The sequence below is a fragment of the Spermophilus citellus genome, assembly GCF_964194105.1.
Source record: "Spermophilus citellus genome assembly, chromosome: 8".
Lineage (NCBI taxonomy): Eukaryota > Metazoa > Chordata > Mammalia > Rodentia > Sciuridae > Spermophilus > Spermophilus citellus.
The window spans coordinates 55862193-55889408 of record NC_138189.1 but is presented as its reverse complement, the minus strand read 5'-3'; the positions used below and the strand labels follow the sequence as shown (position 1 = coordinate 55889408).

The window sequence follows — 27216 nt, the reverse complement described above, 5'->3', positions numbered from 1 at the left end:
TAAGGTGAAATTAGGGGGAAGAAACAGATATAAATACAACAATTATCATTTCCTTTAAACAACAGCTAAGAAAATAATAATAATCACCACTTATTAAGTTCTTTCTATGTGCCAGATACTGCCAGGTATTTCACAACTCTCTGTGATAGCTAATATTATATCCATTTTTATAATTTAGGAAAACAAAGTTCAGAGATAAATAACTTGGCCCAAGGTCACATAGCTAGATATGACACAGCCAGAATCTTTTTTTAATTTTTTTTTTGTAGTTGGAGATGGACAGAATTCCTTCCTTCCTTCCTTCCTTCCTTCCCTCCCTCCCTCCCTCTCTCCCTCCCTCCCTCCCTCCTTCCTTCCTTCCTTCCTTCCTTGGATTGAACCCAGTGCCTCACACATGCTAGGCAAGCACTCTGCCACTGAGCTATAGCCCCAACCCTCATGAAATCTTATGTTGTAAGTGTATGTTTCTTTTCTCCAATTCCACTTAAATATTTATTTGTTTATAATCTATGTTGGTGCTAAAGGGAATTTAGGAAACTTCCTCCCTAAGGAAAATGAATTTCCTTGGAAGCAAATACTATGGAAAAATAGAGTATCAAATGTGAAGTTCAACTTTAACAGCTATGTTGTTAAAAGAGAGGGGGAATTATTCTTCCAAATATTTTCAAAGATTTACCTTTTCATATCTTTTCCCCCCAGTGTCTTTTTTTTTGGTGACACAGGATCTGTCTATTTTGCTTCCTTTTCCTGTTTCTCTCAATTTAGGAACACTATATACTTCCATAACAGGTGGAAAACTTGTCAAAATACCAAGTACAGCACAATTACCAAATTTAAAAGTGATAAAACACTACATGGACCATCTCTGCAATGATACAGAAGAAACAGGTAACAATACCGTGGAGAACTGAATGACTAGAGTACAGTGTTTTGAGACAAACACACTCTGTGTGTGTGTGGACACATACTGGCATTCGTGTACATGTGTTAAGATATAATTTTGTGGGGCTGGGGCTATAGTTCAGTGGTAAAGCGCTTGCCTTGCAGGTGTGAGGCTCTGGGTTCAATCCTCAACACCACATAAAAATAAATACACACATAAAGCTATTGTGTCTATCTACAACTAAAAAAATATTTAAAAAGATATAATTTTGCATGATTTGATTAATACATTAACACTATGTTTATGTATTACCTATTTTAAAGAAATTATTGTTGAGAATCATGCCTTTTAACAAAAGAGTCATGACTGTTTTGTACCTTGTGTTAGTTGATGCTCTTATCCTTGGGTTCTGATTGCACCTTAGCTTTTGCCTTTCTAGGAAAAACTAGTTGATGTAACTATCCAGTAGCTGGATAGCAAAGCAATCGAACACTCCACCACCTTACCTTTGTAAATATACCTAGAAGATGCCATGATCCATCTTTCTACTTTCTAAATATCCTCAGACTGAGCCTCACATAGTAGTTCTGACTCATCATTCATAGACAATTCAGTTTTCTGTTTGCTTCATGTATATGGAGTAAACTACTTCCTTGTAATACAATCATATTGACATTGTATTCTGAGAACTCCCTCAGGAATACAGTTTACATTTTCAGTCTTGCTCATTTTTGAAAAATTTTTTAGTACATTATAAAAATACATAATATTGGGGTGGGTTTTAATGCGTAGAATGTAATTTGCTCCATTTCAGTTCCCAGTACTTCCTCTTTCTCACCTCTCTTCCTTCCCTAGTCTTGTTCATCTTTAAATCATCATTTGCTGAGGTGGGGGATTGATGTACTATTAATATAAACTAATCTTAGGCTGGGGTTGTAGTTCAGTGGTAGAGCACTTACCTCGAAGGCTTGAGGCCCTGGGTTTGAGCCTCAGCACCACATAAAAATAAACATATTGTGTCCATCTACAACTAAAAAAAAAAATCTTTAGCAGAACATGGTGGCATGTGCTTGCGGTCCCCGTTACTCAAGAAGCTGAGGAAGGAGGATCACTTGAGACCAGGAGTTCAAGGCCAGCCTGAGCGACATAATAAGACTCTGTCTCAAGAAGAAACAAACAAAATCTCCTAATATGATATTATCTTTTACTTTTTGTTAAAATTATTATTTCATGTTTCTTTCTTTTTTAATGGTAGTAGAGATTGAATCCAGGGTTTTGCACATACTAGGCAAGTGTTCTACTCCTGAGTTACATTCCCAGTTCTTTATAAATTTTGAGACAGGATCTTGCGGAATTGCTCAAGTGGGCCTCAAATTTGTGATCCTACTGCCTCAGGACTACTGAGTTACTGGGATTACAGGTGTGTGACACTACAACTGGCCTTGAAATTACTATTTCTTGACCAAACATTTAATTTAAATAATTAATCACCTACTTTCTTTTCCAGAGAACTATTTTAACAAGTGAAGAAGTTTCAGTATTTGGAAGTATATTGTTCTGTCATATGTCTATCATACATTTTATTCCTTCACAGAAGGACTCTATGGGAGAGACATAAAAACTGTTTAGCATGCACTTGTTAATAGTGAATATAGGCCAACTGACAAGCTAACCTAAGAAACATCTTTCTAGCAAAAACATATCTTTGAGTTTGTGGCTGTAGTGGATCAGTTTTTCTTGTCAGATAAAAGAATGAGGCAGTGGTAGTGGTGATAAAATGCACTTCTTTGTCTTTCCTTGGAAATCACTGATAGCCTCAATTCCCGTAGCTCTCTGGCATCTACTCAACCTAATAAACTTCTTCCTTTAATCTTGGATGATGAATAGCACCTTAATCACAGGTTACACAAATGGGCACCATTTCTTTATGGTACTTGACTTTAATTCCTTTTTCCTTTTGCCACCATAGGTTTGTTGACATCTATGGTTCATGATTTTTAGTTTCTTTCAAATGCAAAAAAGGCTATGGGGTGGAATCCTTTGAGATTAACCCCGCTTCATTGAATATCAAAAGTATGTTCACTTCTCACAGTTGAAGAGCACAGATAATAAAATAAGTGCCTTAACTTATTCATTAGTGATCAGAACAGGGATCCCCTTCTAGATCCTCTCCTAGCTTACAATAGTGTGCTCTTTAGACCTATGAGGACTTCTTTTAATATTTTTCACTAGAAATGGGAGGTTTTTCTCCTTCTTTCTCCTTACTTTCCCCTAAATCTAGAGTGTCTTCAACAGAAACTATCAAGGAAGTCAGCTGACAACCTGTCAGTGCTATGCCTTATATACTATTATAAGACATGCTAAATGACTATATCAGAACAATTGAAGAACAATTTATAGAAAAGCTGGTGGAGCTGTCTCTACTTAAAGCTAATCTCTGAGCTGGTGTGGTGGTGTACATTGACAATCCTAGTTACTTGGGAAGCTGAGGAAGGAGGATGGCAAGTTTGAGGTGAGCCTCTGTAATTTAGGGAGACCCTGTTTCAAAATAACATTTTAAAAGGGGCTGAAGATATAGTTCAGTGATAGTGCACCCTTGGTTTAGATTCTCGGTGAAAAAAAAAAGGTAAGCCAATCTTTGCATTTGAACTTTGATACCTATCCTCTTCCAGCTTTCTTTTCTACCTTCTTTCTACACAGCAACTGTGCCTATCTTCTCTTGGTTACTTAGTGCTTATCAACTAAATCCTTCCCAATATCAGTTCAACATGCTTTAATCCCAACAAATTTAATGCAAAGAAAAAGCCACTTTAGAGGTATACTTCCTTTACTGCTTTGTCCTTTTTAATTTTAATTTCTTTTAGTCATTGATGGGCCTTTATTTATTTATTTGTATGTGGTGCTAAGAATTGAACCCAGGGCCTCACAGGTGCCAGGCAAGTGCCCTACCTCTAAGCCACTACCCCAGCCCCTGCTTTGTCCTTTTCTTCACCTATAAAATCACTTTCTTTTTTTGCACTTACATCTCCATTTCTTCACCTATGCTTTGATTTGGTCTCTGCTATCAGGAGCTCAAACAATTGTGGATAAGGTTAGAAAGCCTTCCACATTACTAAATCCAAGACACTATTTTCTTGTTCTCATCCACTTGGTGACCAAGTATTGATCTTGGTAAGGACTTGACACTGTGAATTCTCCCCCTTCTAGAAACACTGTGTTGGTGCCTTTTAATTTTCCTCTTATCTCTCTTGCTCTTCAGGTTCATTTTCATCTGTAGAGCATTAACAGTTCAAACACTTCACATCTGGTTTCTCCGCTTTTCTTCTCTTCTCACTCTAAACTTGTTCCTAGGCAATCTCAACCAAATTAGCAACTGTACTTATATTCACAACTCTCAAATTAATACTTTGAGGTCAAAGTCCACTGGCTTAACAAAATTGGATTTAACACTTGTTTATGTCTCATATGTCTATATGAAACTATTCGACACAACTTTTCCTATCAAATAAACACAGATTTTCTTATTTAAATGTTTACTTTTACATAGTTCTGATAGGATTGTAGTTTTAGGAAAGCAACCTAACAGTTTACATTGAGAGCTTTAAAAAAATTGTCTTTTTCATGTTGGCCAAATTATATTGTTATATTATGTGCCGGTATGAATATGTATCAACAAATCTTGCCAATATGTACAATATACCAATAAAATGTATGGAAAATTTTCTTTTTTAGACATGAATTTTTGAAAGCTAACTTTGAAGTGAAAACATTGATGATATTAAATTTGGAAAAATGTAGGCTGGGGATGTGGCTTAAGCGGTAGCGCGCTCGCCTGGCATGCATGCGGCCCCGGTTCGATCCTCAGCACTACATACCAACAAAGATTTTGTGTCCGCAGAGAACTAAAAAATAAATATTAAAAAAATTCTCTCTCTCTCTCTCTCTCTCTCCTCTCTCACTCTCTCTTTTAAAAAAAATAAATAAATAAATTTGGAAAAATGTAAATACTGATATACAAACTAGGCTTAATAGAAACATGTTTATTCCTAAACATATTTTCATACTTTCCACAATATCTGATTTTATGTTATGTTCCCACTCACTATTTTATTTACTTATTTTTAATGTGGTACTGGGGATGGAACCCAGTGCTTCACATGTGCTAGGCAAGCGCTCTATCACTGAGACACAACCCTGGCCCCTTACTCTTTTGTCTCACTTGCATCAACATTAGCATTCAGCATAACTTTCTAACCTAAATTAATATCAGGTTCTGGCTTAAGTGCTAGTTGTAAATATGTATGTTTGGAATTCTGCACAAAATTTATTTAAGATCAAGGATACAACTCTGTAGTCCCCTTATATATGGCAGTATGTGTGGGATATTCAATAAAGATTTTTTTAAACAAAATATGTAAATTTTACTTTTATTTTAAATTAACAGTTCACTAGAGCTGTATAGCATTTAAAATTTCCTATTTGTTCCTTTTCTTGCTATAGAATACTACTTATTAATACTTCAATTTTATTTTTAAAAACCAGAACAATGCTTGTATGACTTAGCATTGAAATTCTTAAGATGAACTGGATGGACCCTGCAATACCTGCCCTCCTTCGGTTTAGATGATGTTTCTTTATGGAATCTACTCCTAAATCTGTGGTACACTGTACAATTTTTAGGTGCCTCATTCAACCTGTCCTGGTAGTATTTAATCTTTTAGCCTTGGCACTGCAGTTTTATTTCTTCTTCTGCTTGGCAGGTCAGGCACATTTATCATGAGTTGACTGAAGGTGGTAGACCATAGAACCTCAGTGGTGGCACAAACTGCTTGTCCTATTGCCATGTTTTCCAAATGATGTTTTTCTCTTTGGTATTGTGTCTGCCAACACTACAGCTTTTAAAACCAGGTGTTCCATAAATGATTAGTTTCATTTACAAAACTTGCTATTTTCTCTGTATATTCAGATATACATATACTTTTATATCATTTTTATATTTAAGCTGTAAGCCTATTGTATCCCTGAATGCACAGGGTACAGAGCACAGTACTTGGAACAGAAAATACATAATACATATTTGTTAGATGAATAATTATTCACTTTTTTGTATTTCTTATAGTCTCCTCAACTTTCTCTAGGTAAAGATTAAAGCTTTCCATTTGAACATTTGTGTTATTCCTGATTATAAAGTCCAAGGTTTCTTTCTATCAATTTAGGTTTCTAGTCCATTCAGATTTATACTTTATGGACAATGGCTGCTGCTATTAAGAAAACCAAGGCATGAATAAATAACGTAGACTCTCCAATGTGTCTACAAGTTGTACTTTATTTATTTTGCTACTGGGAATTGAACCCAGGGACTCTTTACCACTGAGCTACATGCCTAGACCTTTTTATTTTTTGATTTGCTAAATTGGGAAGGCCTCACTAAATTACTGAGGTTGGTCTTAATCTTGTGATCCTCCTGCCTCAAGTCTCTGGAGTTGCTGGAATTACAGGGGTGTGCTACTGTGCCTGGCCAACTTGTATTTTATTTTGATAATCTGTCATGAAGGGCTAACACATTTTTTTTTCCTTGAAAGAGAAGTTTAAGAAAATAAGATCTGAGGAAAAAAAAAAAAAAGAAAAGAAGAGCTGGGTGCAGTGGCACCGGCCTATCCCAGCGACTCTGAAGACCAAGGCAGGAGGATGGCAAGTTCCAGGACTGCCTGGGCAACTTAAGGAGACTGGGTTTCAAAATCAAAATGTAAGGGCTGGGGTTGTAGCTCAGTGGTAGAGCTCTTGCCTTGCATGAGGCCCTGGGTACTATCCCCAGCACCACATAAAAATAAATAAATAAACAAATAAAAATAAAGATATTAAAAAAAATTAAAATGTAAAATGCCTGGTGAATGTAGCACAGCGGTAGAGGGTCCCTGGGTTCAAACCCCAGTACAAAAACAAAAACAAAACAAACAAAACCCCACAAAAGCAAAAACAACAAAACCCTATAGGATTTTGAAATCTTGCATGCTAAGGTTTATATAGCCAAAGTACAAAGTTTTTTTTCCCAGTTGTTGGCTTTTGGGGCAGGGAATTTTCTGGGAAGTACTGAGCTTTCATTACCTAAAAGTAGTTCGGATGAGCAAGTCAAACTTCAGATGAAAATTTTCATTATCTAGAAAATAACTGACTAGAATGTAAAAAAAAAAAAAAGTCCTTACTAGTTTAAGATGAATACTGACTGAAAGGGTAACTGACATGATCACCCTTTACTTTAAAAGAAAATATTTGGCTGACAAATAAAAAATATTTATATATATATATGTATATATATATAAATTTGGCTGGGAGCTATGACAAATGCCTATAATTCCAGCTACTTGGAAGGCTCAGGCAGGAGGATACAGGTAAGCCTGGGTAATTTAGGCAGACCCTGTCTTAAAACAAAAAACTTGGTGTGGCAGCAGGGATGGATGAAGCATCTAAAAATGTTGATAATTTTTTAAAAAAATAATTTCTTGTAGATGAACAGCATACCTTTATTTTGTCTGTTTATACGTGGTGGTAAGGATCAAATTCAGTGCCGCACACAGGCTAGCCATTGCTCTGCTACTGAGCTACTGCCCCAGCCCCTGATAATTTCTTTAGATCTGGAAGTTCACTGTATTCTTCTGTTTGAGCTTTTCCATAATAATACTCCCCCCCCCCCCCCAACCATGGTACTGGGGATTGAACCTCAGGCCTCCTGTATGCTAGGCAAACACTTTACCATTTAGCCATATCTTCATTCATGTTTTAAAGTTTTTTAAGATATTAGCTTTGTTCTATTTTTAACTCTAGGAATTCCATTTATCCTTATAGCCTTGACAAATACAGGACATAGGAAAACTACACAACCGATCATTATTTTTTATTTGCAAATCTCTGCAAGTCCCCTGTGACTACACTGTCTCATTAGGGGAGGCTTCATCTTTGTAATATACATTCTCAGCATAAATATTTGATTTCTTAAAACAAAGAAAGTTGGCTTCCTGAACATCTCATGTGGTGGTACCAAACCTCTGATACTACCCCAGAATCTTTTTATAATCAAGAATCACAATTCTTTCCAGAAATAGTTTTTTCGCTCCTTACATGACACGTTTCGGAGATACAGTGTGAGGCGGAAGCAGACCTGCGCTTCAGGTCAGGGACCAATCCAGAGTTGGAAGGCCATCGCAGGGTTCTCTTTGGGACTCAGTTTCCCAAGCAAAAGACCAGTGGGGCGGTCTTCCCGCGTCTCGCTGCCCCTCCCGACCCGCGGGCTGCCCCGCCCTGAGGGCGGAGACCGGGCGGAGCGGCGCGTTCTCCTCCGCCTCTTTCCGACTCACCACTGCCCCTGGCGCCCGCGGCGCATGTGCCCAGCGCCCCCTCCCCGGCCCTGGATTCCACTTCCCCTCCGCTCGCGCTGCAGCGGCAGCTGCCTCCAGGCCCCGCGCCGCCTCCGGAGTCCATGGCCGGAACGCGCTGGGTACTCGGGGCGCTGCTCCGGGGCTGCGGCTGTAACTGCAGCAGCTGCCGGCGCACCGGCGCTGCTTGTTTGCCCTTTTATTCCGCCGCTGGCTCCTTCCCCTCGGGCGTTTCGGGCCGCCGCCGCCTGCTGCTGTTACTCGGGGCCGCTGCGGCCGCCGCCTCTCAGACGCGGGGCCTCCAGATCGGGCCTGCGCCCGCCGGGAGGCTGGCGGGCCCTCCACCTGCGGCCACCTCAGCGGCGGCCGCGGCCGCCGCCTCCTACCCGGCTCTGCGCGCTCCTCTGCTACCGCAGTCGCTGGCGGCCGCCGCGGGCTCCGCGCGGAGCTACAGCCAGGTACGTGGACGCTGCAAGGGGCTGCGCACTGGACCCCTCTCCGGACGCGCGCACGCGTCCCCGCGCCTCTTCGCGTGTGCCTCGCGTGCGCGCCCGGGTATCCGCGGCAGGCGCCGCACACCCGCCCCCCTCCCGCTCCGTCCTCCTATTGGGCACGGGAACAAGGGACGCTCTCCCAGGCCTTGGGTTTTCTCCTTGTTTTGTTCTCCCCTCGAGTCTCTGGTCGGTTGGGCAGTGTAAGTGTGGCTGGGGTGAATGTTGAGGCCTTGTTTCCCGCCGGGCCCATGGTAGGTTTTGTTAGGCTGCTGATGCCCCCAACCCCGCATCCCTCTAGCTTTCCGCCCGCTGGTGGTGAAGTTGGGAGGCCGGACCCCGCGGAGGGTTGGGAGTTTGGGTGCAGCCAGAGCACTAGGCCCGGGCGGCCCTCGGCGCCTCACGGTAGCCACTGATACTAAGGTTCGCCACACAGCTGCGTGAGCTGGCTTGGGAAGGAGCCGCATCTCCAGCGCGCCCCTCTCTCTTGTTTTCCCGGGGAAAGGCGGGCTGCCCCAATTTACTGAAGGTCACCTCTGCAACTCCAGTTCCTTTGACAGAAGGTCCTTTAGGACTGTCGATCGCGGTCCACTGGGAGAACACTTGGATATTGGGGGAGGGGCTGAGTGGGGTAGGAGCGTCTAGTGGGCTACGATTTGGGGCCCCAGTTGGGAATATTTTCCTTTACTTTTTTCCATTCTTTTCTTTTAAAGTGTGTATTTGAAGAACCCAGATTGCAACTATTCTATGCATTGTATATGGAGCTTTTTCTTCTGCTTATTACGTGGCATCTGAGAAGTGCTAGCTCACTTTTTCACTACCTACCGCGCTAATGCTTTGGGTCATATTTATCATAATTCAGTTTGTGCTTCTCCTTGAATTTATGGAATTTGGGAGGCTGCTGTCTGCTCATGGCTGAGCTAATTGATTTGAATACTGGCCCAATACTTTATCCTGCTTTTTTTCTGTAAAATATTATGATGCTTATGGAATTCTGGGAAAAGAGAAAAAAGTTGTCTTAAAAGAATCGTTTTGTGAGCTGGTTTCTTGTAAAATCTGTTGTGTGTTAGACATTTTGCCTACACTTATTGACGCCTTAAAATTGGACTTTAAGTGTTCATGAAAACCTGACTGGAACACAGATATCTGTCCTTAGCTTAGTAGATTGCAAGTCTTAAAGCTTGATTTACGTTCTCAATTTACGGCTGTAGTGCTTTGTTGGATTCTCTCTACATTCCAGTTTGGGCTCAGTGTTATAGTCTACTTTAGGTATTTCTCAGGCTCCTGTTACCTCACACTTCTGCTGTTGCCTTTTAAGATCTTTCCCTTATTCAATTGGTCCAACAGATTAATCTTTCCAAGGCCTCCTGCTGTCTTGTTGTTTTACCCACTCCTCAGTGTCTTTTTATTAACTTCCCTTTGCTAACCCAAGTGAAGGACACAGAGGCCTTCTGCTGTATAGTACCCAAGTTCCTTCTGCCAGCTCATCTTCTTTGGCTCTGTTTTTACCCTGCAAGACAAATGGGATTAATTGCTATTTTTCAAATGCACCTTTGTTTGGACTGCTGTTTCCCCTCGCCTCAAACTGGAATACTTTTATATTTCTCAAACTTTTATATTTCCTGCAAGGTCCATCTTTGATCACTTCCTGATTCTTTTTCTGTTAGAGCTTTATTTTTAATTTCTATAGTATTTTGTATCTTAATTATAGCACTTGAAGCATCTTGTCTTCTGTATGTGTCTTATTTTGAAATGAAGGTCTAATGTGGTGCATTCTGTGTAGGGGACTCTAAAATATTTTTGTCATACTGAAGGAATCCTTCTTGTACTATCCTAACTAAAATATTATTATTAGTTATAATTTGGGGTTGATGAATTTAAAAATAAGTCCTGAAGAAAATTTGCACTGCTAAATGACTAGGATATATTTGCTTATTGCTTTAGGATGTTCAATTTTAAGCCAAAACAGGAAAGTTAGATTTATGAAGTTTACTTCTGACCTCTGAAATAATCTTAATATCTAGAGCATCTGTTTGAAGAAATAAGCACTAAGTTGGTTGTCTTTTCTTCATTTCTCTTGAAAGGAGTCCAAAACTACCTACCTGGAGGACCTTCCACCACTCCCTGAGTATGAATTGGCCCCATCCAAGTTAGGAGAGGAGGTGGATGATGTTTATCTCATTCGAGCTCAAGGATTGCCTTGGTCATGTACTGTGGAAGATGTGCTTAACTTTTTCTCAGGTAAATCTTATTGTATTTTAAATATGTAATTTTGTCTGAGTAAAGGGTTGATCTACAGAATCCCAAGTATAGCTATGGTGGAGACAGTGTCTTTGATGATAGGAAATTGTTCTGGCTGGTTTTACACTCAATACCAAGTGACATCATGATACTGTTTGTGGTATGTATCATATTTAATGATTGACTGCAACAAAAATAATATTAAAATAACATGATATGAAGCCAGTTTTCTTTTAAGTTTTACTATGTACATAACAAAAAGCCAAACCTATTAGTGGAAATGTGGGATTGAAAGTAGCTGTTTATGTAGTAAATGAACTTAAATGCAAGATTACTTGCATAAAGTTCCTTTAATAACATATTTCAAGGTTTACTAGTCCTTAGTTTTTTAGTTTCTATATCTGACTGTAGTTTTTAATTTTCCTTTCAAGAGGCTTTTAGGGGGCTGGGGTTGTGGTTCAGTGGTAGAGTACTTGCCTGGCATGTGTGCAACACTGGGTTCGATCCTCAGCACCACATAAAAAACAAAAATAAAAATAAAACAAAGGTATTGTGTACATCTACAACTAAAAAAAGAAAAATTTTTAAAAAAGGGCTTTTAGTAGATGTCACTTTCAAGTGTGGTAAAAGGATGTAACTGAAGGGCTGGGGTTGTAACTCAGTGACAGAGCACTTGCCTAGCATGTGAGAGGCACTGGGTTCGATTTTCAGCACCACATATAAATAAATAAAAACTAAAGGTACATCAACAACTAAAAAATCTTAAAAAAAAAAGATGTGACTTAATGTATTAATGTTCATAATATTGTGTGAGTCACGCATTTTATAAAGCCAATTGCCACTTACATCTTTGACTTGCATTGTAGGAAATGTGCACTATGGGGATACCTTTCTTATAATGGAAAATGGGGAAAGTTAAATTATCATAGCAGAATTATTTTTATAGGAGATATTTTATTCATAGAAATTAAACCTATTATTTTAATTCCTTAAGTGATTAGAAACCTGTTATATAAACTTTGGAATGGACATAATGCATTTTGAGTTGCACCCAGCCTGACTTGACATTTAATGGTCAGAAGATCTTAAGCTTCTGAGCCAAGGTTTCCTTATCTTTTCTGCTTGGAACATTTTAGACACCGCTACCTCATTAGTGTTTGGATGACTTCAGTGATGGGGATTTGTGTAAAGAATGTGACAGGCATTTTGGTTCCTCCTTTGTTGTAGGAAAATTGCATTCTAATGACTTGTATAATTGAGCTTGATGTTTGATTTCTGTTTTTAATTGACTTTATTCATATACTTTTAGACTGCAGAATCCGCAATAGTGAGAATGGAATACATTTCCTTTTAAATAGAGATGGGAAACGAAGGGGTGATGCCTTAATTGAAATGGAGTCAGAGCAGGATGTGCAGAAAGCCTTAGAAAAGCACCGCATGTACATGGGTCAGCGATATGTGGAAGGTATGTTCCTTAGATTCTGGCTTTTTATGATCTTGCATTAGATTTTAAATTTTGCGAGACTCGTTAACAATAGTGAAATAGTTAAATATTATGAATGCATTATTTTATAACTTGTAAAAATGAAGCTTAGAGAGATCATCAGAATTTTTTATAGATTGAAAGTGTTGACCAAGTTTATCTTAAAGTTGTGAGAGTTAAATAGGTTATGATTGGCACATAATAAATATTCAATAAATGTTATTTTCTTCAGAGATGTGCAAAAAGATTAAAACCATTGGTGTTTTAATTCTTGGATAATCTACCAAGTGTTAGTGTATTTGATTTCTTTTTTAAAAAGTAGTGTCCTGGCCTGGGGATGTGGCTCAAGTGATAGCGCGCTTGCCTGGCATGCGTGTGGCCCGGGTTCAATCCTCAGCACCACATTCAAACAAAGATGTTGTGTCCACAGAAAACTAAGAAATAAATATTAAAAAATTCTCTCTCTCTCTCTCTCTCTCTCTCTCTCTCCCCCCCCCCCTCTTTAAAAAAAAAAAAAAAGTAGTGTCCTTCCGGGGCTGAGGTTGTGGCTCAGCCGTAGAGTACTCACCTAGAACGTGCGAAGACCTGGGTTCGATCCTCAGCACCACATAAAAATAAATAAATAAAGGTTAAAAAAGTGGTGTCTTTGTTATGTAAATTTTACATCCATTTTGTGCTTTTTCTTTGTAGTATATGAGATAAATAATGAAGATGTGGATGCCTTAATGAAGAGCCTACAGGTCAAGTCGTCACCTGTGGTGAATGATGGTGTAGTTCGATTAAGAGGACTTCCTTATAGTTGCAATGAGAAAGATATCGTGGACTTCTTTGCAGGTGCTTTGTAGTCATATCATGTTTGGGTTCTTATTTCTTTTCTCCCCCCACACCCTGTCCCCTTGCCTTGTTGTTCTATATCTTAGATGTGTTTTGATCTAATAGGCAGATCTTTGGGGGATGTCACATTTCAGAATTTCATGAGGGTTTGTCTTACAATAGAAGAAAATATCTGCTCAAAATAGTGGCCGTATTTGTCTAATACAATAACCATTTATATGATTTCAAAGTGTTATCTAATTTCTAGCTATAAAATATGTGCCATTAGTAGTAACGTTAGTCTAAATCTCTGTTGTCTCTTCAAATATAATTAATGACAAAAAAGTTAAAAAAAATTGAGGGAATGGCGTGTTTATGATAGATTACTTGGACCTGAGCGTGGTCTTGCACACCTATAATCCCAGGTATTCTGAAGGCTGAGGAAGGAGGATCTCAAATTTAAGGTTAGCCTAGACAACTTAGCGAGATCCTGTCTCAAAAAAAAAAAAAAAAAAGGCAGGGTGGGTTGGGGTGTAGCTCAGTAGTAGAGTACCTCTTGGTTCAATTCCTAGTATTGAAAAAAAGATTGGTTAGTTGGACCATCAACATTCTGAAAATATAAATACATATTTATTAATAACTTCTGGCTGCATAATAACTTCTACCCATTAAGCATGTATCCAGCTTTGGGATTGGCAAAACCACATACAAGTTTTATTAGTGCATTTGTTAACTATAAAGATTATAAAAAGGTTCCTGGTAGCAACACTAATTTGGAATAATTTTTTGTATCCTAGGACTGAATATAGTGGACATTACTTTTGTAATGGACTATAGAGGGAGAAGAAAAACAGGGGAAGCATATGTGCAGTTTGAAGAACCAGAAATGGCCAACCAAGCCTTGTTGAAACACAGGGAAGAAATTGGTAACCGGTGAGTGAGACAGATACTAGTGATGCAGCAGCATCACACTTCAAGTCATTTTGATGAATGTGTTCTAATATGACTGAAAGTTTTCAGACACAGAAATGTAGAATAGTATGAGGAGCCACCAGACATCCATTGCTTGGATTAACAAATTATTGACATTTGTTATGTTCATTTCATCTGTTTATTTTCAGTATTTGTCTTTTAAAAAAGGTATTTTCTTACATAATCACAACAAAAAGAAAATACCTTTTTTAAAAGACAAATACTGAAAATAAACAGATGAAATAAACATAACAAATGTCAATAATTTGTTAATCCAAAATTAGCAATAATTTATTATCCAGTAATAACCCACAATCTTTTCACAGTTAAACCCCAAATACCTTTTTGTAGTTCGTTTGTTTGAGCCAGAATCCAGACAAATCCACACCTTGCTTTTAATATGACTCTGATTCTCTTAAAATAGAGCAAATTCCCTTCTTTATTTTTTATTCTTTTTCCCTTTTAAAAATGCAGTTGACTTTTGAAGAAATTGGGTCAGGCAGTGTCTCCTGTTTATATCACATCAGGATGCATGTAATGATGTAGGTGATTTGTGCTTAGCTTCAATTTTGGAGGCATAGGAAATTGTCAAATTTTAAATCTCTGTTTTGCTGTTTTCTGGCCTTTTTATTTAGCTCCTTCGAAGCTTTTTTTTTTTTTTTTTTTTTTTTTTTTTTTTTTTTTAAATAGCGCCACTCCAAAAGCTGACTATTTCAGAATCTACTTATAGAATGGGTTTATAGGTCTTTTTAAAAAAGTGGTTCTTGAGTTGGGCACAGTGACACACCTATAATCCAAGCTACTTGGGATGCTGTAACAGGAGGATGCGAGTTTGAGGCTAGCATGGGCAATACAAGACTCTGTTTCAAAAAAATGTTTTGTTTAATTATTATTTTTTCTTCCCTTTAGGTTCTGGGAATCAAACCCAGGGCCTCATTTATGCTAGGCAAAGTGCTCTACCACTGAGCTACACACCTAGTCCCTCATTTAATTGTTTTAGGTCTGTAAATACAAATAATTTTTTTAAAAAAATTATTTATTTATTTTTCTTCTGGTCATATGAGAAAATAGCTTGAGAGTTAAACTCATATGCAATTTCCCTACTTCCCCACACACAAAAAAAATGAGGCACAAGTAAAATTATAAAGTTTCTAGTATTATACTAAAAATGAAAAAGAGTTGGAGGGTGTCAGGTCTTTAGATCTGTCACGATCTCTTGACTCTAGAGTATAAGCAATTAAAGGAGAACTTATTTGCATTTTGCCTTGAGCCTAATGGCAGGATTATGATGTCTGATTTTTGTTTTTTATGGGGTACTATGAGAATATTAGCACAAATAATAGGCATTTATGTCTATAATTCAATACAGCCTACCAAGAGAGTCAACTTTAAATTTAAATGAAGAAAAATTAAATCATTATCTATAGGACACCAGCTGTTTTCCATATGATTTCTGTGGAACTTGTGACTGACTCTTGGCGTCCAGGCTATAGTGAGTGGGTTTTTTTTTTTTTTTTTTTGTCACTACATAAAGAGTCTTACTGAGTTGCTTAGAACCTTACCCTTGCTGAAGCTGGCATTGGATTTATGATCCTCCTGCCTCAGCCTCCCAACACACTGGGATTACAGGAGTGCACCACTGCACTTGGCTCTGTTCACTTTTTTTTTAAATTTATTTATTTTTTATTAGCTACACTTGACATTACAATGATCTTGGCAATTTATACATTTGAATCAATTGGGGCATAATTTCTCATTTTTCTGATTGTACAGATTGCAGAATCACACTGGTCATAGAGTCACCTATATATATACAGCTATCATAAAGTCTATTCTATTCTGCTGCCCTTCCTATCCCCCCCTTCCCCTCCCCTCCCCTGCCATCACTTCTCTCTATCCAATCTAATATGACACACTTTTTTTTTTCTTTTTCTCCTCACAACATCATACATGTATTCTGTATAACGATGAGGGTCTCCTTCCGTATTCCGTGCAACTCCCCTTCTTCCTCCTTTTCCCTCCCACCTCTCTTCCCTATTTAGTGGTAATAATACAAATAATTTTTACAGGTACTGTTTAATAAGCTAGTGTGGAGTAACAGTGTTGAGGGAAAAAAAGCTTGGATTTAATTTAGTCCCACTGTCACTATAATGGCAAGTCAGAATTCTTAGGTTCTCATTTACCTCCTAGGGAAATTCTAGAAAAGGTAGCTTTTCCTATCCTGGGACTCTTTTGTTTGAACTTGGGTACTTTACCACTGAGCTTTCTTACCAGTGATGGACTATAGAGGGAATTTTTTATTTTTTATTTTGAGACAGAGTCTTGCTAAATTGCTGTGGGTTTCCCTTAGTCTGTGAAGCTGGCCTTGAACTTGTGATCCTCCTACCTCAGCCCCCTGAGTTGCTGGGATTATAGGTGTGTGCTACTGCACTTGGCTACACTGGGACCATCTTTTACAAATGTGACTAATTTTCAAAGAATTCAATTGCAGGGCTTCGACAGGTTGATAAGCAACTATGGAAAGAAGACCAAAAAAACCTTTGTTTTGGCTTGCTTTTCATTACTGTAATGAAATACTGATGCAGGCTAACTTTATAACAATAAGAGGTTTATTTAGCCCATAGTTTTAGATGCTGAAAGTCCACACAGTGTGGTGCATTGACAAGGTCCCCCCTGCTGTGAATGGTATGAGTGCTTACCTGTGGGAAGAAGAAATCACATCTCACAACAAGAAGTCAGAGTGATTTTAGGGGTAGACTCAGGCTTTTATAACAACTTACTTTTCTGAGAATTAACTTCAGGATTCCCTTCTTAGAGCAGTACCCCAAATGACTAAAAGACCATCTTCTTAAAGTTTCACAGCATCCCCCAGTATTGTCACTCCAGTTACGAAGCTCCTAACCAAGAAATTGGGGGCGGGGGGGGGGACATCTAAGCCACAGCAACCTTGTAAACATTCTTTTTTTTAAAAAAAAATCCATAAATCTGTGAAACCTTTTGCATTCCAAAAAAAAGTTTAGTTTCTGTACCCACAATTACAATGAGGATAGTTATTCTTATAAAGCAAAACAGTAAAAAATGTTGTTAAAATGTATATGAGAATATATTTGGGGGCAAAAATTTTGAGGCAAAATGATTAAATTATTGATCTATTCTGTTCAGAGTATTGTTTTCATGGGTTAATATCTGTAGTCACTGTTAAATTTTCCCTTTCCTGTTCTTTTTTGGATACATGTATTTTATAAGCTATTGGAAATATCTTAAAACCTATTTTATTTATTTATTTTTTTAGTATTATGTTTTAGTTGTAGTTGGACACAATACTTTTATTTTGTTTTTATGTGGTGCTTAGGATGGAACCCAGCGTCCCACACGTGCTAGGCAAGGGCTCTACTGCTGAGCCACAACCCCAACCCCTTAAAACCTATTTTAAATGGGTTCAATGTACAGTTATTTTGCATCATTTGTGACTATTCGTTTTTGTTTTGACCTAGGTATATAGAGATATTTCCAAGCAGAAGGAATGAAGTTCGAACCCATGTTGGCTCTCATAAGGGAAAGAAAATGGCATCTTCTCCTACTGCTAAGTATATAACTGAGCCAGAAATGGTCTTTGAAGAACATGAAGTAAATGAAGACATTCGACCCATGACAGGTTTTGAAAATGAGAAGGAGATAGGTAAGGTCCTATCTCCTTTTGAGACTCATTGGGTCTATCTTGTATGTTTTGGTTTTTGTTACAATATTTTTCTTTTTTTTTTTTTTTTTTTAATTATTTTATTGTTGGTTGTTCGAAACATTACATAGTTCTTAATATACCATATTTCACAGATTGATTCGAGTGTGTTATGAACTCCCATTTTTACCCCGTATACAGATTGCTGTGTCACATCAGTTACATTTCCATTGATTTACAAATTGCCTTTCTAGTGACTGATGTATTCTGCTGTCTATCCCATTCTCCACTGTCCCCTCACCCCTCCCCTCCCCTCCCCTCCCCTTCTCTCTCTCCATCCCCTCTACTATAAATCGTTTCTTCCACTTCTATAATTTTCCTCCTACTCCTCCTTTCCTCTTATATGTAATTGTGTATAACCTTGAGGCTCACCTTCCAATTCCATGCAATTTCCCTTAACTCTCACTTTCCCTCCCGCCTATCATCCCTGTTTAATGTTATTCTTCTTCTCCAGCTCTTCGTCTCTACCCTGTCCTTGGTTACTCCCCTTATATCAAAGCAGACATTTGACATTTGTTTTTTAAGGATTGGCTAGCTTCACTTAGCATAATCTGCTCTAATGCCATCCATTTCCCTCCAAATTCTATGATTTTGTCATTTCTTATTGCAGAGTAATACTCCATTGTGTATAAATGCCACATTTTTTTAATCCATTCATCTATTGAAGGGCTTCTAGGTTGGTTCCACAATCTTGCTATCGTGAATTGTGCTGCTATGAACATCGATATAGCAGTGTCCCTGTAGCATGCTCTTGTTAGGTCTTTAGGGAATAGACAGAGTAGGGGAATAGCTGGGTCAAATGGTGGTTCCATTCCCAGCTTTCCAAGGAATCTCCATACTGCTTTCCAAATTGGCTGCACCATTTTGCAGTCCCACCAACAATGAACAAGTGTACCCATTTCCCCGCATCCTCGCCAGCACTTGTTGTTGTTGGACTTCTTAATGGCTGCCAATCTTACTGGAGTGAGATGGTATCTTAGGGTGGTTTTGATTTGCATTTCTCTGACTGCTAGCGATGTTGAGCATTTTTTCATGTACTTGTTGATTGATGTTACAATATTTTTCTTAATAATCATATTGTATTGTGAGATTGCAGGACAAGGAAATTGAGTTAAAGATTTAATGTCTCTGTAGTATGTATTTTGAATATATACTGAAGGGCTTAATTATTTGGTTATGTTTTTAACTTAATTTTGTAGTCTATTAAAAGCTGGACACTAAAAATGTAATGAAAGGAAGTAAAATGTCAGCATTTAAACTAAGATAGGGAAAGATAGTTGTACAGAGCAGGGATATTAAGGATTTTGTTTGCCTCTGGATTTAATAATTTCTTTGATTCCTAACCTCGAAGCAACATTGGAGTCTTTGAAATTTGTTAAGTATTTTCCAGTTGGCGCTTTGCAGTTATCCTGTCACTGTATTTTTCTATCTTCCTTTCCTTTCCTCCTGGAACCCAGAAAGTTTCTCTTGCTTTATAGTTCAGTTCATGACCGGTTTACCTTCGTTCTGTTGTAACAGAAAATTAAGTTCTTAATTTAGTAATGGATTCAAGTATTAGATACTTATGGGTATTCAGGTGATATTTGTTAAATAGCAGAAATTTAGATTATTTTGGCTTTTAAAGCCCTTCCTTACTGGTTCAAGATGTTTTGAAGATTTTGATATAAAGGCCATATCTAATTATAATCTGTTAATAGCTCTTGATGCTTTATGTCCTTGATGGTGTTTTTTGTTTCTCCTTCAGAATTGCCTAAGGAGATGTCAGAAAAGCTTCCAGAAGCTGTTGATTTTGGAACTACGCCTTCATTGCATTTTGTCCACATGAGAGGATTACCTTTTCAAGCTAATGCCCAAGACATTATAAATGTGTGTGCCATTAAGATATCCATTCTCAATAGGTTTGAACTGAAGTTCTAAAATTGAACTTGTATTAGTTTGCGGAAGGTGCAGAAGAAAATGCTGTATTTCTGGAGTATCTTTAGATAGTGAAATAGCATCTCTTGTTGTAAAGGTTGTTTAATTTTTTGTAGCTGAAAAGTGTAGGATATCTGGGTATGGTTGTCTGTGCCTATAGTCCCAACTACTTCAAGGATAAGGCAGGAGGATTGCTTGAATCCAGGAGTTTGAGGCCAACTTGTGGATTGTAGGTGGATTGGTTCTCTTAAAAAGGGTGGGGGTTGGGGCCAGGGCTGGGGTTGTGGTTCAGCGGTAGAGCACTTGCTTAGCATGTGCAAGGCCCTGGGTTTGATCCTCACCATCACATAAAAATAAATAAAGGCATTGTGTCCAACTAAAAAAAAAAAATATTAAAAAAAAAAGGGGGTGGGGTGTGGCTCCGTGATAGAGGTGCTTGCTTAGCATGTGTGAGGTACTGGGTTTGATTCTCACCACTACATATAAATAAGAACAAAGTAAAGGTTCATCCACAACTTAAAAGGGTGGGGATGGCGTTTTATTACACTTGTGAAAATCAGGTGAGGATTTTATAAATGCACAGCAAAATGGTGTAGATTTATTAATAAAGTAGGAAAATTTGGTTTTAGAATAAATGACTTCAACTTATCTTTCACTTTGGGAAAATGACACTAAAGCATATGATTACAGAGGTTTTTTTTGTTTATTTTTTTTTACAGAGCAGTTATATACAGATATTTCAGTGTTCCATTATAAATTGAAAATATCATAATTTGAAAATACATTTAATATACCTAATCGGCTAAACATCATAGCAACACAGTATACTGTAGGGTGTTGGTGGTTTATCTTTGTGATCTTGTGGTTGACTGGGAGATGTTTGTTGCCACTACTGAGCATCTCAACAGAGTACCTTACTTTGTATTGCTAGCCAGGGAAAAATTAAAAATTTTTTAATTTTTAATTTTTTATGGTTTCTACTTAATTTGGATTGCTTTTGCACAATTGTGAAGTTGAAAAATCATAACTGGAACCATCTAACCATTACAAATTCAGGGCACGTCTGTACTAGACAAAAATCTAGGCTTGAGTTTTTATGAGATACCATGTAGCCTTCATGAAATGGGATTCCCTAATATTTGAGAAAGTAAATTTAAAATACATTTTTTTTTTATATTTATTTTTTAGTTCTCGGCGGACACAACATCTTTGTTGGTATGTGGTGCTGAGGATCGAACCCGGGCCGCACGCATGCCAGGCGAGCACGCTACCGCTTGAGCCACATCCCCAGCCCCAACATTTTTAAATTTAGTAATAGATACTGTGTGAAATAAAACATAAAACTACAAAGCTCTCAACTTTATGAACTTGAGAACATGTATGAAAGATAGATCCAAACGTAGATAGAGTCTTTGGTTACTAGTGAAGCCTCAGAGTTGTCATTATTTCAAAAAACATACTAAGAGCTAGGTATGGTAACATATGTCTGTAGTCCTAATGACTTGGAAGTCTGAGGCAGGAGGATCACAAGTTCAAGGCCAGTGTCAGTTGTTTAGTGTTTATCGAGGTCCTAAGCCAATTAGTTAGAACTTGACTCAAAAAATGAAGGACTCAAGTTGTAACTTAGTGATAAAAGACCCCTGGGTTCAGTCTCCAGTACAAAAAAAAAGGCACATATTAGGAATTATATCTTTACCCAATTGAAGTTTGCAGGTTTTCATTGAAACTTGTTTTTGCGGGCTGGAGTTGTGGCTCAGTGGTAGAGCACTTGCCTAGCATATGTGAGGCCCTAGGTTTGATCCTCAGCACCACATAACAATAAATAAAGATATTGTGTTCATCTACAACTAAAAAATATTAAAAAAAAAAAGGAAGAAACGTGTTGTTGCTTTGGTTTGGAATGATAATCATTTAGTGTGGTAGCCCAGTTTGTGTATTTCTGAAAACTGATAGCTACGTATCTGATTAAATGTATTACTAAGGAATAAAGTATATTTGATAGATATTCTTTAGAAACAGATGTGTGTGGGAGAAATGAAAAATTGTGTGAGAACCATTTGTATAAGGATCTGTAGTTTGAGGTTCTTTGATAACAGATATTTGAAATGTAAGTTTGAGTCTGAGAAAACTCAGACCAGAAGAGATGGTAGATTTGTAACTATCTTATTGCTTAATGGATTTTCTAAAAACCACTGTGTCAGGTGTCTGAATCAATGACTGAAAGCAAAAGCAGAGCCACCACTACCTGGGCTGGGGATGTGGCTCAGGGGTAGATTGCTTGCCTGACACACTTGAGGCCCTGTGTTTGATCTCTAGTGCTGCAAGAAAAAAAAAACTAGAGCTACCAGATATCTAAAGCTTGGTCCTAGTTCAGTTATATTCTTTTTGTTTGCCTCCATTTAGTTTTTTGCTCCCCTGAAGCCTGTGAGAATCACCATGGAATACAGTTCCAGTGGAAAGGCTACTGGAGAAGCTGATGTGCACTTCGATACTCATGAGGATGCTGTTGCAGCTATGCTCAAGGATAGGTCCCATGTTCGTAAGTATTGCTCATGGTTTTCCTTGTATTCAGTGCTTATCTTTGCTTACAAATATCTTTCCTTATTTAGGGATTGGTCTAGAATTTTTCCTAAGGAAAATAAAGGTAAAATATAAAACACTGTATTATAAGAAAAACATTTAGTTGACTGCCAGTTTCCTTATATTTCTATCCAGAGTTGGGGTTTTGTTTTAATTTTGCTTTTGCCTACTTGTTTTTGATTTTTTAAATGTTTTTATTTTAAATTTGGGTGGCAATGGGGTCTTGCTAGTCTCAAATTTAAGGGGTTCAAGTGATCTTCCTGCCTCAGCCTCCTGGTAGCTAAGACCATAGGTGTTTGCCATCCTCTGTAGCCTCGTTTTTTAAAAATATTTTATTGTTGATGGACCTTTATTTATTTCTCTATATGTGGTGTTGAGAATCAAACCCAGGGCCTCCTACATGCAAGCGCTTTACCACTGAGCCACAACTCCAGCCCTCGTTTTTTTTTTTCCCCCAATAAAGAAAAATGTTTGAGTTATCATCTAAACTATGAGAAAAATGGCTGCAGTATTTTTTCTGCCTTTTCAGGTTTTAAAAACTAATATTTTTCTATTGTTTTCAGAGCATAGGTATATTGAACTGTTCCTGAATTCATGTCCAAAAGGAAAATAAGACTTCCAGGGACTCCAGATAGTAAGGTAATTTTTTTTTTTCCCTACCGTGCATGCATTGAACCCAGGGCCTTGCATTTGCTGAGCTAGTGCCCTGTTGAGCTATATTCCCAGCCCAAGTAAAGTAAATTTAAGAGGTCCAATTATGGAAATTATTTTCAAATAGATGAATAATCATTAACTCACTAATTTGAATATGGTAGAAACCATTCTCTTTTTAATAAAGATCAAGCTCTAGTGATAGTTAAAGTAACACTATAAAGAATAAAAGTTCATTTTGATTGTATAGTGCTTTCAAGCATTATCCATGCATAAAATTTTTTTCATAATTCCCAACATTTATCATGCTGTGCCCCTCCATAAATTGTATAGCTATCTTTTATAGCTGTAAATTATAATATATGGAAAGTTTCCCTTGCATTAGCTTTTCTTCCCACTAAAATGTAAACACATTTCTTCAGTTTTGAGATATTTTTACAATATATAAAAGGTGTTATATATGAAATCAGGGTGTGTCATTCATATGCAGTTAATTTGTCATTACTTCCTTTTTCTTTTGAAAATGATTTTTTGTCTTAGGAAGAACATAGTTTCATAGTGTTAACTTATCTATGACATATTTAATAAACATATATATTCTTCCCTCCCTCGGAACTGGGGATTGAACCCAGGGGTGCTGTACCACCAAGCTACATAATTTTTTTTTTTTTTTTTTTGTGGTGCTGGGGATTGAACCCAGGGCCTTGTGCATGCAAGGCAAGCATTCTACCACTGAGCTATATCCCCAGCCCCTCTTAAAATGTTTTTTGAGACAGTCTCCCTAAGTTGCCAAGACTGGCCTCGAACTTGGTGATACTCCTGCGTTAGTTCCCTGAGTAGCTGGGATTATAGGTGTGTACCACTGCACCTGGCTGCTAAATATATCTCAGTGTCCTTTGACTAAATTTGTAATATCTTTTTTTCTCCATTAATTGTTTTCATATATTGTATTGCAGTTATTTCCCCATATGTAGTAAAACACATTCTGTTGCTATAGATGTTGTAGGTTACTTTTGGATATAAAGTTCCACAGTCCCAATTATTACCTTATTTCTATGTGAAATGTATTTTGTGCTCAGTGCCAGAAATCATACAAAGCTAGGTACCTTAATGCCTTAATTTCCTTACTTTAAATTTTGTTTTGTTTTGTTTTGTTTTTATGGTACTGATGATTGAACCTAGGTGTGCTTTATCACTGAGCTACATCCCTAATACCTTTTATTTTTGAGATAAGGTCTCTCTAAGTTGCTAAGGCTGCCCTTGAACTTGTGATCCTCCTGCCTCCATCTTCTGAGGTGTTGGGATTATAGGTATGCACCACCTGAAATGTTGGGATTATAGGAATGTACCAACATGTCCGGCTCCTGACTTAAATTTTGTCAGATAACTTATACTGAGTCAGGAAGAAAAAAAAAATGAACTTGTACTTTTAAATGGTATGTAAACACAAGTTTTTTTTTTTTTTTTTTTTACATTTCAAACAGAAGTGCAGCCGGGTGCAGTGGCTCACACTTGTAATCCCAGCAGTTTGGGAGGCTGAGATAGAAGGATTGCAAGTTCAAATCCAGTCTCAGCAAAAAGTAAGGTGCTAAGCAACTCAGTGAGACCCTGTCTCTAAATAAAATACAAAATAGGAGTAGGGATGTGGCTCAGTGGTCAAGTGCCCCTGAGTTCAATTCCTAGTACTGCCCCCTGCCAAAAAAAAAAAAAAAAGCAAAACAAAAGTGTAATATTTTTTTGTTTTATTTTCAGGATGAAGCAAGAAGCATTTCATTTGCACATCTTTCTTGGACATGGGCTATAAAGTTCCTGTTTATTGGCAGAAACTGCTAGAGAAAGGATTTTGGGTTTGGGGTTAATGCTTCTAAGAAAAATTCATAGTGAACAATTGAGAAGGAGAAAGATTCAATTTGGTATTATGAAATAAACCACAAATCTTAAATTTTTGTTTAAACTGTTCAGGATCTGATTAAGAAAATCTGATTAATTCTTTATTTTATATAATTAAGCAGTTTGTTTTTATAGAGGATATGTTACCCATTGTAAAGACTACATATTTTTATTCAGTACTATCTTTAAAAAATCTTTTTCTCATTTAAAAAATAATCTGTTCAAAGTTTTGATTTTGCCTATGAATTGAGAGCTCTGATGTAAAGCTTCTTATGGATGAAATAATGTTTTATTGTAACCAAACACTCACCAAAGCAAGGAAAGGTTTCAGACCTTTAAACCACTATGGTGTGGCAGATAGTTTTAATTTTAGCTATATTTGATTATTTAGATAGGGGTAGTGATTAAAATAAATAAATACCACAGGTTAGTGAGTATAAATGACAAGTTGGCAGTTTTATGTCTTTAGAAATGTTTTGCCTTTCTAAACCTTGTGGTTAAAGGCATTTAACATTGGTGCCTGTCTGTTTAGGGGGAAGTCTAGTCTCAACTTAAAAGTTGATCTCCCCCTCTGTTTTTTTTTGGTTTTGGGTAAACCTTAAGGGTGTTTGTTAGTCTTGAAACTGTAAAGTGATATGTCACAATAGTCCAGACTTATACGGACATTAATGGCTTCACTTGATTTAAACCAGCTCTAGACAGGAAAAAAAAAAATCTGTCTCCCTCATTTGCTTTTCAGTGCAGTAGCACATCCCATATTTTAGAACAAGTAGGGGTGCCTTGCTTTAAATAAAAATAGCATTTAATGTATAATTGTGTGAAGGGTTTATGGATAAAGCTACTTCTGCCACATTGTGGCAGTACCTTCTGCTTTAATATTAACAGCTTGTTATTTAAATATTGGACAAAATGGCTGGCTTCAAAATGTAGTCATTAATAAACTAACTTTATGTGCACCTGTGTAGGAGAATCAAAGTTCTGTATACTTTCTTTGCCTTGTTCCTGTTCTCAGGGTGACAGCTGCCACCAGGAGATGTGGTTATAGTTCTTAAAATTGAATTTTCCCAGATTTCAGAGAGGTGATATCTGGAAGAGAGATGATGTTTTCTCTCACTTAATATATAACCATCTTTGATTACCAGCTAAGATACAAAAATCACTGTACTGTAAGCAGTCAATAAATGGAGGCTCACTTTAGGCTGAAGATTACCTAAGAGTATTTATTATTGGAGTATGTGAATCAGTTGCTTATATATTTTATTACAGCAATTCCTGGTATATTAATGTAAGAAGAAATGATTAATTTTCAGTTGTATTTAAAAAAATTCTCCTGTAAGTACATGACTTAATCTAACAGATGTACTACTCAGATGGAAATGTTTTCATATGTGGTTGAATGTGCCAAGTTGTGAGAACTGGTATCCGTACTTATGTCATTTGTTCAGGGTCTGAACAATCCCATTCATAATTGGTATATAATTTTCTTTAGAAAACACCTGTAGAGTCTATTGGGATTGGGTTTAGTGAGGAATTCATTCATTTGTACTTTGTCTTCAGCTAATGAGTTTCATTTGCACTTTTTTGGTAAAAGAATGAGAGCAAGAACATTAAAATACTGAGTGATGGGTAAACTTGAAGGAATATGTCTTCTTGCTTCACTAAAGACTGAGTTCTCAGTATAAAACAGGTTCATTTTTGGGAAGTCACCATATGAATTCATATATTCTACTTATTAGTTTTTGTTCATAATTTAGGCTAGTGAGTGAGTGATTGATAAGGCAAATGTAGTTATTAGGAGAGGAGGAGATCCACATAACAGAATAAAAGTCTTATTCATTCACAGGAAATTTTTGTGTCTCAAAATTTTTTGTTCAAACTTGGCTGTGCATTATTATTTGCTTTTGAAGGAAGCAATGAGTGAATTTCTATCTTCTGTGTGATTTCCTTATGTCTTTATAATCTTTGTTGTAAAACTGTCAAAAATGGTGGGGTTGGAGTCTGTGGTCAGAGTCCCCATATCCTGCTTTGGTTTAGCTGTTTCTTAAGTTAGTGCAAGGGAGAAAAACTCTGATAGGGATTATGTAAACACAAAGGAGAAAATTCCTGAAGATTGTGATCCAATGTAATGTGTTCACTGATTCTGGACACTGAAACTGAGCCAGTGTTCCTTTATACCCAGTTGGCAATAGCAT

The 27216-nt window shown here is 37.4% G+C and overlaps 1 protein-coding gene across 2 annotated transcripts; it reads left to right on the top strand.

Annotated features, from left to right (window-relative positions):
* Window positions 1–7915: 7915 nt before the first annotated feature.
* Window positions 7916–25986, top strand: GRSF1 (G-rich RNA sequence binding factor 1). Of its 2 annotated transcripts, none has more exons than XM_081303544.1 (10): window positions 7916–8711; window positions 10829–10985; window positions 12295–12450; window positions 13159–13302; window positions 14079–14214; window positions 17748–17932; window positions 19734–19855; window positions 22307–22442; window positions 23047–23122; window positions 24887–25986. In XM_081303544.1, exons 1-9 carry the CDS (start codon window positions 8358–8360, stop codon window positions 23094–23096), a joined length of 1440 nt encoding a protein of 479 aa, XP_081159670.1. In that variant the 5' UTR covers window positions 7916–8357; the 3' UTR covers window positions 23097–23122; window positions 24887–25986. The 2 variants fall into 2 exon arrangements, with proteins under 2 accessions (XP_081159670.1, XP_081159671.1); XM_081303545.1 differs by lacking the exon at window positions 7916–8711 and adding an exon at window positions 8743–8998.
* Window positions 25987–27216: the final 1230 nt, after the last annotated feature.

Coding starts and splice junctions, on each gene's coding strand:
- GRSF1 (XM_081303544.1), top strand. CDS start 8,358: ATGGCCGGAACGCGCTGGGTACTCGGGGCGCTGCTCCGGGGCTGCGGC. Junction 13,303..14,078: donor TATCGTGGACTTCTTTGCAG/GTGCTTTGTAGT, acceptor TTTGTATCCTAG/GACTGAATATAGTGGACATT. Junction 14,215..17,747: donor AGGGAAGAAATTGGTAACCG/GTGAGTGAGACA, acceptor GTTTTGACCTAG/GTATATAGAGATATTTCCAA.